Source organism: Chironomus tepperi, unplaced genomic scaffold (assembly GCF_022539635.2).
Source record: "Chironomus tepperi strain 1889 unplaced genomic scaffold, CSIRO-AGI_Ctep_v1 contig_363, whole genome shotgun sequence".
Lineage (NCBI taxonomy): Eukaryota > Metazoa > Arthropoda > Insecta > Diptera > Chironomidae > Chironomus > Chironomus tepperi.
The window spans coordinates 76174-87763 of record NW_027226485.1 but is presented as its reverse complement, the minus strand read 5'-3'; the positions used below and the strand labels follow the sequence as shown (position 1 = coordinate 87763).

At 30.8% G+C, this 11590-nt stretch overlaps 3 protein-coding genes across 3 annotated transcripts; 1 reads left to right on the top strand and 2 right to left on the bottom strand.

The window, feature by feature from the left end:
- Positions 1 to 308: 308 nt before the first annotated feature.
- LOC139095169 (zinc finger-containing ubiquitin peptidase 1-like) lies at positions 309 to 5300 on the bottom strand. Its single transcript, XM_070646438.1, has 5 exons — positions 5178 to 5300; positions 3234 to 4704; positions 2701 to 3172; positions 2505 to 2640; positions 309 to 2173 (listed from the first exon to the last, which is right to left on the bottom strand). Exons 2-5 carry the CDS (start codon positions 4678 to 4680, stop codon positions 2129 to 2131), a joined length of 2100 nt encoding a protein of 699 aa, XP_070502539.1. The 5' UTR covers positions 4681 to 4704; positions 5178 to 5300; the 3' UTR covers positions 309 to 2128.
- A 360-nt stretch (positions 5301 to 5660) lies between these two features.
- LOC139095166 (synaptonemal complex protein 1-like) lies at positions 5661 to 9042 on the top strand. Its single transcript, XM_070646435.1, has 5 exons — positions 5661 to 5752; positions 5821 to 5940; positions 6003 to 6110; positions 6168 to 6569; positions 6626 to 9042. Exons 2-5 carry the CDS (start codon positions 5839 to 5841, stop codon positions 8990 to 8992), a joined length of 2979 nt encoding a protein of 992 aa, XP_070502536.1. The 5' UTR covers positions 5661 to 5752; positions 5821 to 5838; the 3' UTR covers positions 8993 to 9042.
- Positions 9043 to 9269: 227 nt separating this feature from the next.
- Tango10 (transport and golgi organization 10) lies at positions 9270 to 11236 on the bottom strand. Its single transcript, XM_070646469.1, has 4 exons — positions 10956 to 11236; positions 9995 to 10890; positions 9758 to 9939; positions 9270 to 9698 (listed from the first exon to the last, which is right to left on the bottom strand). Exons 1-4 carry the CDS (start codon positions 11105 to 11107, stop codon positions 9450 to 9452), a joined length of 1479 nt encoding a protein of 492 aa, XP_070502570.1. The 5' UTR covers positions 11108 to 11236; the 3' UTR covers positions 9270 to 9449.
- Between the last annotated feature and the right edge of the window lie 354 nt (positions 11237 to 11590).

Here is an 11590-nt window from a genome sequence, read left to right as displayed (position 1 = left end):
TACGTTACGTAAAACGTAATGAAATACGTACGTAAAATTTTTACGTAACAAGGATTTTGAATTTTAAACGACCGTTATTTTATTTAACTCACAGTCTGTCAATGAATGTAAAATATTATTCAAGAACAGCTGTGGCAAAATTATTGTTTAGTAAAACAGAATGAGAAACTATAATTAAATGAGGATTAATTAAAGGGATGAGTTTAAAAACTTTAGAAATTTCTGAAACTTTCAAACTTAATTTGAATTTTGACCGTTATGATGGCACCATGTGACTGATTTTGAATATCGATATTAAAAGACATTGATTTTATTTTATAATATTTTGAACTTTTTATTCTTTTACTTTTGCATTTCAGGTGTGATCTTTCAAAATTAAAAAAGCCTTAAAAGAAGCAAAAATTGAGAATTTTCTTTGGAGTTTCTTCAGCTAATTTTCATTAATATCATAGTCATTGCATATTTTTTGTCATTAATATCATCATCTGTAATTAATTAGAGTGCCTGGATATCTATAATTAATGCAGCAACATGTCTTTTTTGTTATGTCTCATCAAGTATTAATAAATTAAAAACTGCACTATGATTTAAACACAGATTAATGGAAATTCATTTATCATACTTTGTGACTTTAGAAAAATAATTGATTTGAAAATATTTGTTTCTTATTTCTTTTTGTCTATGTTCCTCATCAGAATCATTTCCAAAAGTAGTTTATCAGCAATTGCTTTAATTTAAATGTGGTATCTTAAACAGGCACGATTTTTTTATCTTTTTCATCTTCATATTTCCATTCCTTGTAGTTTTTAGCTTTCGCGCGTAGCACGAGATTTTTACTTTTTTTTATTCAATTTAATAAAATTAAACATAATTTTTGGGAGAAAATTTTCAAAAATGTATCTATCTACCTAAACATCAAGTTAAAAAGTCTTTTTCGAGTGCTAGGAGCAAAAATAATTGTGAGATGATCCATTTAGTTTACTCTCAGGGTTGCTGGATAGTTACTATAAGATTTTAAAAAATTGAATTTTTAACGGACTTTTGAAATTTGAATTTTTAACGGTTTTTAAGAATTTGTATTTCTCAAATGATTTTTTGACAAATTTTATATTTTTAACGGATTTCAAAAATTTGAATTCAAAATAAACCGATTCAAAAATTAAGAGATTCAAAATAAAAATGACGGTTATTTTTCAAAAAGAGAATTAGAGCATTTAAGGATGCAAATTAGCCAATCAACCCTGAGACTATTCAATTTGTGAAACAAAAGGGTGACTTTAAGAAGCGTATTGAAAATTTTAACGAATGTTATCTTATTAATTTCTTAGTGATTCCTTTCCTTAATGAATAAAAACTTTTAATTGAGATTTCTTTATGCTGCGGCCATAAAAAGCATTTTGTATGTGTTTCTTTACATTCTCATAAAAATTTTATCAATTAAAAAATCCAAATCATTTTGTTTATGTTCTATTCTATCAATTGGTTTTTCTTTTATCATCGATAAATTTCGGCTATATAGTAAAATACTTTAAGATAAATCACAAAAATGAAGTCTCAGTTTATATATCTTAATATATCATGAAAGCTAAAATTTAGGTAATTAATGAACATAATCAAGTTCATATTGTTCCAACATGTGTTCTATGTTGGGTAGTGATTGTTAGGTAATTTTGAATACAAATTATTTTCATCTCTATGCAGTGACGGACTTTTTATTGCTGTAGAGGATTCTCATGTATTACTAATATTATTATTTTTTTTTATGTCTGCAACTTTCATTGAAGATTATTCTTTACAACCCGTAACTTTTCAAGTAAATTTATATCTCTTAAAAGTCTAATGAAGATTCATTATCTAGGTAATTAAATTTTCATTTTCTCTTGGTGCACTTAATCATTAATATAGTTAATTTCTTTTATAGGTCTAGCTTTTTTTTTCATTAAAATTACAAAAACCTGTATCATTTAGCAACAAAAAATATAACGTAACAAAAACATCATCAATAGAAACGAGAAGATAAAGGGAAAATTCTTTAGTTCCTAATTGTCAAATATTTCTTGTGAGAACCGTGAACTAAGTGTAAATTTATTTAAATTAATATATCGATGGTCAAAAAACAGAACACGAATCAACGATCAGGTGGAATTCGTAATGAGCGTATTATCTTGCTCGCCTAGAAAAGAAAGAAATAGATTAATTAACAATATTCAAGATTACATAAGTCGATAACGGTCAAAAATTTGAATTTTTTACACACTAACACTATGAACTAATTTTTTGCGAATTAGATAATCATCAAATAATGTTCTGAATTGCACAACAACAATCACTGGAAGTTGAATAAAATGTTAACATCAAGCTATTCTAACCAATAAAGCATCAGAATTGATAAAACGAATTCAATTTGCATTAGAATTCAATAAATAATTTTTGTTGACTTGTTTGTATGTGTTAGTAAAAGTACTAAATTTGAATTTTTGACCGTTAAGGTACACAATAGCTACCTGATATTCTTCCTCAGTCACGATTTTTCCAACCACCGAGACGATTTGATATTGGGGAGCTTTCATCGCGCTTTGTCCTCGTCTAATTAGTCTTAAAGAGTCTTGGGATGTTCCTAATGATGCAACTTGCTTTGGGCTATAATAAGGACAAATATTTAGATATAAATAAGTAGTTAGTAAGGACGTCGTTACTCACCTATGACTAGGATCTAAAATAAGCAATGTTAGTCCGCTTGATTTCTGCTCGATGCCAACAATAGTACGCGAATGACCTTGATGCTGAAGATATAAAGGCGGCGTATGCGATCTTGGCTGCTCGAAATAGCGAAGAACATAATTGAACAAATCTGGGTGACATCCATTTAAAGCTGTTGGACGATGAAAATCAACAAGTTGACACTCGATTCTCATCCATGAAAAAAGTGTAACAATTTCTGTGGCTCCAATCCATTTTCTAGTTTCAAATAATTTACATCCAAGCTGTTCCTTTCCTTGCACATCAAATCCATCCGACCATGCTTGCTCGACCATTTTTTGAAGTCTAGAAATACTTGGCATTGAATTTGATCCGATAGCACTCCTTAATAATTCACTATAAATTGGATTTTGATAAAGTGATGATATTATCATTTGTGCATTTCGATAACCGCAACCCCAGCCACGATCACCTAGAAATAATAATACATGTTAATAAGATTCTATCCCAACTCGAGATATAGAATTAAATACCATAACTAGCTGCATAATGATCAACATTTGAACACACAAAGCTTCGTAAAACTCCCAAAGAGGAAGCTGATAGATTAGATACCCGTGGCGCGACTGATTTTGTACATGACGAACCATCATCAACGCCATTTGATTCAGCTGCTCGAAGGCCAACTTGTCGACAATAATAATCAGACACAGACATTTCTCCAGCATAAACAGCACGTTGCATAGCAACAGCTGATTGCTCTCGAAAATTTCCCTGATCATCCATTCCATATTGTGCACGAAGCATTTCAAATTCTCGTTGCTCTTGTGCTTTTCTAGCTTCTTTCTCTAAATCTGGAGAAACATTTGATGTAGCGGAAGTAGGTGATTTAGTAAAATGAGCTTCAATGTGCAATTCCATTTGTTGAGTTTTCATATTTTCAAACGACATCCCACAAACAGGACAGTGATTACATCCTGCTTCGTCCTGTTCCGTTACAGTTAATGTTGATATTCCACCGGTTGCAGCAGCCGAATCGACTTTTGCTGGCGATAGAATATCACTATGTTCATGATTAACGTGCAATTCTAAAGCATTTCCATTTTCGAAGCATCTTACACAAATTGGACATGAAAAGCTATCAAGTGTATCGACATGATTTGATGTGCCATGTGCAGCATTTCCACCATTACTTGAATTATTAATGACACCTGGACTCATTGGATCAAAATGTGACCGATTTATGTGCTCTTCTAAAATCGTCGGTTCATTTGTTGTGTATGGGCACATTAAGCAAACAAGTGGAGATGGAATCGATGGAATTGTAATTTTTGGTTTATTTGCTTTAAGTTTCAATCCCAATTGACTTCTTAGTGGCGAACCTTCTCCGTGATTTTCAATTCCATTTTCGCCATTATTATCACAGTTATTATTGTTGGAACTATTATTATTATCATCCATTACATTATTATTACAATTGATCACTTCTGGATCGCATCGATTATTAATTAAAATTTTCGTATTCGTGCCTGTACAATTTGATGTCTTAGCTGCCGATTTGTTATCATTTTTGCTTATCGTTCCATTGCTTAGATTATTTGTCGATCCATTTGTAATAGCATTATCAAGACCGGCTGGAATTTCGGTGATTGAAGGAGATAACCCACATGACATTGAGTCTGAATCGCAACTTGGAGTTTTTGAATCATCAATGAATGACATTAACTCATTTTCGGGAGTTAAATAGTCTAAATGTGCCTGATTTACATGCAAAAGTAATTCAGTTGACGATCCTCCTGTTAAGCCACAAAATGGACACTGCCCATGACCTTCTACGTGACATTTTTGTGTATGTTCCAAGATTTTCTCGTCCGTAAAGCCTGATTCTCCACAAATCTCACACGAATGAAGTGCTCCATTCAAATTTGTTGCAGACGTCGAAGGTCCATTCAAATGATTCTTGTGCTCATTTGATGACATTTTACACCTTTTTAATATTTTACACTAAAATTGAATAACATGAGATGAAATTTTTATTCTGGATGTTACATTTAAAATCAATATATCATAGTAAATGTAAATAATTTTCTCTAATTTCAGTTGCATTGAATAACATATATGCCCAAAATAATATCGGTCACACGAGAGAATGTCCGATAGAAGGGATTATTTGAAATTAAAATGATTTGTTCTTAATGCCCAACATTAGCAACTTCTGATATAATTTTCATTTTTTCGATCGATAAAATTTTCTCTCACTCAGGAACTCATAATATCTTGATATGTCAATGATCATTCTTTAATTAACTGAAGAAAATTCAAAGATTTTATCATTCTAATGTCAATTGTAGACGTTAATTTAATTAATAATTGAAGATTTTTGAAAAAAATTATTATTTTAACTATTCATTGAAATTTCACGATTCCAGAAAGGACACTCTTAATCTTTATGATGAATTAATAACTAGTAGACTTACCGATCACTTAAAGATATGATAATTGTTAAAGATTAAACTAAAATTACATGATTAGTCGTTTTTAATAAATTTTCTTTCGAGATTACTTTTTAGAAAAATTTTCTCTCCCCTACTGAACACACAGCACAACTTATGCTCTACATTCAATCGTAGACTATATTTGAAAATAATACCAGTACTCTTCGCATGTGACATGCTTTCCTTAGTTCCTATTTCATGAATTTTCCTTCTATCGTGGAAAATTTTATTAAAATTGTAACGTTTAAATTTTGAAAAGTAGTCCATGAGAAAATTACAAAAAATATTTTCATAAAATTCAATTTAATTAAATCAAGAATGGTTATCCTTAATACTTGAATACCTTAAGTTTTATTTCTATGTTCTTTGCTATTGAAAATTGTATTAAATCTTGAGATTGTTGTTTAATTTAATTAAAAACTTTGAATTTGTGTTCTGATCAATTCATGTTATTGATGGTCGTTGGTTCGTTGATCGGACAAGTGAAAAATCTTATAATTATTAAATAATTAGTGATTTACTAAGAATATCAATTGAAATATAAGTTAAATTAGCTGGTAAATGAAAAAGAAGCATGAGGAATATGGAGTACAGTCATAAATAACATTAATTCTTTATATTTTAGTAATCTCAATTGAACACCATGCCAGCTGAAGAGAAAATTTCAAAGGATGATCCTCAGATCCATTTATTGGCTGCAAAATACTGTCATAAGATTCAAGGAGTAAATTTAAATTCTATTAATGTAAGCATATAACACTTATAGTGCGAAGAACATATTTTTGATATGTTTTTGCATTTTTATAGGATGAAGAAGTAAAAATCTTGAAAAGCTGCATACAATTTTTCGCACATTACATCAAGTTGCTACCCGAATGCGTAAATGATGTCTTAAAGATGTGCAGATGCTTTTTGGTAAATTAAAAAAATAGATTCAATAATTTCATAATTGTAATATAAAAATAATTTAAGGCTGTTACAAAGGATGGATCTATTGAATTTGATGTGGTAGCAATTAATCGCATTGTTGGTATTTGTACAACAATGTTGATTCGACGTAAGGAAGAAGATGTCATTCGAAGCACTTGCGTTGTTCTCAGAGAAACTCTCGAAATCATTCCATTATCTACGTTAAAAGTTATTGTTACCAAATACGCAAAGACTTTGTCGTTCATCTTTCAAAAGCTTTATGTGGTTCAAACTTATTACACCCAATTACGAGTCCTCGAAATTTTCGTATTTATCACTAAAGACTTGAAGAAATTGCTTAGTGATACAATTTCGAAGCATCATTTATTGCGAAGTGCCAAAGAAGAAGCTGTGAAGCTTGTTATCGACAAAATCAACAAGATTGATTTTAATGATTTTGAAAATGTAAGCTAAGAGTATATTATTTAATAATGAATTAATACTAATTATTATCTTCACAGTCTTCTCGCAAATTCCTTAGATTCTACAACAACATCCTTTTTCCAAAGACGTGCATTCTTTCAGTTGAAGGACGTATGACAAAAATGAATGGTCATCCAGTAAAGCAAAAGGAAAGCATGCTGGTTAATTTCAACGGTCGAAATCTGACAGTCTCATTCTTCGTTCCAAACAGTTTGTTCCTGAGTCAAGAAACGGCCAAAATAGAAAATGATTTTTTGGTTTTCATCGAATTTGAGTGTAAATCAATCGAGTCGATCAGCAAAGTTTATAAAGGCAGACATTACACTGATGTAACTATCGATGTTACTCAAGCTGCTACCTATAATGAAGATATGACTCGCGAAAGCTTGGATGAAATTAAAAAGGTATCTCTTCGACTAATTGATGAAGAAGCCACATTGAAGAAATTCTCAGATGTATTTTTGGAAAAGTACAAGCAAAAGGAACGAATGATCGGTGATCCTGCATCAGGTATTGATAAAATGTCAATTATGACTTTCCAAACAAGTGCTTCGTTGTTGGACGATTTAAAGACTATGAATGAGATAGAACCTCAACTTAAGACGCAAGACTTAATCAATGAAGTCGAAATTCCTAAACATGAGAATTTAAAGACCGTTCAAGTCAAACCACGAGTAGAAAATGAAGCTGCATTTAATGATATGTTGATAAAGAAAGAAACTGCTGCACAGAAGAAAGCACCTGTTCAATCCAAATCATCACAGATTAAATCTCGTCCAAAACGCCAAAGTGCTAAGAAAGCTAATGAAAGATTGTCTGATATTTACGACGAAGATAACATGGAAGATGAAAGAAAACTTCCAACTTATCGTGATTTCAAGGCACAACAGAAGAAGAAAGATACTGCAATAATCAAAACAGTTAATCATAATAGTCAAGACAGTAACAGAAATTATTATCTTGAACCTGTTGAAGTCATCACTCGAACGACTTTAAAGAGGAAAACCATTAAAACCAATAAATATGAATCGAAACCAAAGCGCTATGATACGGATGAAGAAAATCGTGAAGTGAACCGTAAAGGTAGAACAACAAGAAAGGAAATGAAAAATCATGAGCTTAAAATTCAACATCCAAAGACTGTACAACGTAAATTCATAGAATCAGAAGAACGAAAACCGTTGACTAACTTTGACTTGATTAAAAATGTCACTAAAGATATAATTGATGTCAAATCAACAAATAATAAGGAACAAAAGCCAGTTCAAAAGCGCAAATTTCCATTATTGGATAATGATGACATAAACATGGAAATTGAACCACCAATTAAGGTTGTGAATCAATCAAACAAGAAGCCTAAAGTCAATGAAGCAAGCGAAGAATCCTTAATTTCTGAACCAACTCCAAATTCAGTATTTTATAAAGAAAAACCAGCACAAAAACGTCCAAAGGAAGTAAATAATCAAGAAATTCGAGTTCAGAAGCGACGTCGATTGACCAAAGATAATGTATTTGAATTTAGTGAATTAGAGAAGGAACCACCAAAAATAAATGAAGCAACATCAAAAGTTGAGGAATGGCTGAAAAGTACTTCTGATTCATTCAGCCTCGATATGTCTATTGATCATATTGAACGTGAAATTCCAGTGAAACAAAATACTGTCAAAAGCGATGTGCCAAAAGACACGCAGAACGAGGATGCTGACAATGAAAGTGAAATGTCTTTTGGACAATTTGCTAATGATGAGCATCAGCATTATTCTTCATCAAGTCATGAAAGTATGGATTTAGATGTTAAGAATTTACAACCAAAGACAGTTGCTTCTGTTATTGAAAAGAAGCCAAAATTGGTCAAAAAACATGAATTAGAGTATCCGTCAACAAGTCGTCAAATTGGCAATGCTTCACAAAATGATTACAACTTGTCTCAAAATAATACGAATGCATTTATGGATCCATGTAAGACATTCAATATTCGTTGTACTGAAGCTGCTGTACAATTAAATTTACGTAAGAAGAAAATCGATGACAGTGAAAAGAATATTTTTAAGATGTACGACCACGCAATTACAAAATTGGGAAAGAAATGCTTAGAACAAGTTCAAAAGACTAAGGCAAATTTGAAACACGTCAAGCAATTGCATGTTCGATATGAATCTGCAAAATCTAAGCTTATGGATGAACTTACAGAACAGGAAAAAATGTTTGGAACTTTAAAACGAGAAATTGCAAAGCGAACAGAAGCAATGGAACTGCACAATCAAAATAAGAAGAAGGAATTGATGAATTTGAAGAAGGAAGCTTTGCGAAAGAACGAAGAAATGATGCAAGACGTTTGGCGTGATTATATCGACAACTTCCAATCATGCTTTAATAATTCTATTCAAAAAGCGTACGAAATTTAATTTTTAAATCGAAAATTTTAGTTCTTTCCTTTAAAAAAGAACTTTTGTTCCTTACAGGACATACTTTTGTTAAATATCAAGTGACATTAATTTTTGAATTCTTGGATTAATGTCTCGACTAATTTTTTTAAATCCTAGGATTAATTTAAACCTTTGGATTAACTTTTTTTCTTGAATTTTATGATTAGAAATTTGAATAACAATAGACACATGAACTTGAAATATTACACATCAAACGAATAGGAATCTATAAATTATAGGAAAACTCTAATTAAATTTTTAATAATTTTTATTATTTGAAGTTCTTAGTAAGACCTCACTTCAAGAATATTCTATTCATTTTAATGAATATATTTACATTAATGATGATAATAATATTAATATTTATATCAATTGATTATAATAAAATCCAGAAGATAAATATAACGAAACCACAAATTAAAAATGGCAGCATATCTCACTTGAATTCGAATGATGGTGAGTCTTGGGTGATTGATTGCGGAAATGGAAGAATAATGACATGAATTCTAAAACTATCTCGATTTTTTCCAATTAGATAAATGCTGTTATCAGTGTCTAACTCCTCAAACGGAATTAGATTATCAAAATTTATGACACGAGTCTCCCTTGAAAAATAGCTTGTTCGAGTATGTAAGGTCTTTATGTGTACGATGTTGTTCTGTGAGCCAGTAATTAATACAGCAATCTGGAAATATATAGAATCATCATGATTATGACTTAATACATTAAGTTTTAGTGACGTACTTTAAATCTCAATTCTTGTTGAACCGTTTTGCAGGTACAACGTACACGAACTGTCCTTAATATTGATTCTGGAACTTCAATTCTCCCTTGTGCTGACTGTATATTGTAAATGTTAATTAGCTGCGCACGATTATAGCGTATCCCTCTTGGAAAGAAGTCAATTTCCCATTGAATCGTATTTTCTGTGGAATAACAAATTAATTAAATTTTAATCTATTAGTTCCTTGATTCACTTACCATCAGCTGATTCAGTGTAAGGAAAGTCTTCTAAACTAAACATGCAAGCTCCAAATGTCTTGTAATTTTCTACTTTATGAATCTCTGGAATAACCATTTCGAGACAGAAGTTGTCAGAAGTATAAAGTCGAGGAGTATATTGGAGATAATCATTTTTGGCTGATATTGTCTGATTAGCATGGAAGGACATTCCAAGTGCCATTTTATCACAAAAGAATTCCTTGTAACAATGTGTTATTGGCTTGAGAGGTATTGATGCTAATTCTTGAACTGTCATCATTGGATATCTAATGTAACAGCAGATTCCTTCTATAAGTGACTTCATGTGACTCTGCTTATCTTCATCCGAAAGTGACTCTTCTTGTTCTACTTGATCCTTCTTTAACATTAAATAATGCACAATAATGTCGAATAATTTTCCTTCATTCGTTATAACTAGATCATTTTGTTGGAGTAATACACACAAATTATTTGGATCGATGTCTATAAAGTCTCTACTATAACCGACAGTTTCTAAATTAAGACGTAGAAAATTCTTTAAATCGTTGGATAATTGCTGATGATAGTCAAATGATAGAGTATATTGCAGCCATGAAATAAGGAACCCACGAGTTCCAGCTAATGCTACTGACTTTGTCATATAATCACGACATAATACGATAAGATCCTTTATGTTATATTTATCAGCTAGAGATAATAATGGCATCGCTGATTCTATACTGATTTTTACTTGTCCTGTATATAGGTATTTTAAAAATTGTGGAAATACTTCGGTGCACTTTTTATCCTCAACTAAATTAATTGTGGATTTATTGCATTCTGTCCATTGTGGATTCATCAACATGCACTGAAAGACTTCTGATGATGCAGAAAGGATCACTCTATGTGCTGGATACCTAAATAATCATTTTACAATTTTGATACATTAATTATAGATTTTAAGTGATAGAATCTACTTTACCTATTCTCTCCAACAACTAGCATTATGTCACTCATCAAATGACTGGCATATAGGCCAGCAACTTTAAGAAGTACTGAAGATTCATCGCAAAATTCTGTTTCTTCACAAAGTGACGAAACTTGCTCATTATCATCCATTGACGTTGATGACATTGTCTGTTTCCGAAGCTGTGATTAACTATTCGTTGAATAGTCTTAATATTTTTAACAATTTTAACTCAGAAGTTGATTTATTTTAATTTTTTCCAATTATAAAACTTTTTATTTGTTGTTTTTTCTCTGTTTTTATACTCATTTTTTCATTGGATGAGCCTAAATTCTTATAGTTGACTGACTGTTTCTATTATACAATTCATTAATTAATTATGATTACTTTAATTTAATTTATAATAATTTTAAATTTGACAAAACAATACAAATGTTTTAACCGAAATTGTACCGTTTTGAAGCATTCATTAAAACATTTGTACGGTTTTCATGTGTAAATATCGATCAATACTGATTTCAAAAGCTTGATATAACCATGACCTGAAAAATGTTTAAATTATTAATCTAACAAGATTCAACTAAGATAATATTACTATTAATAAACTGAGGCGTCTATAATGCGCTGATAACTCAGATAGCCATACAGAA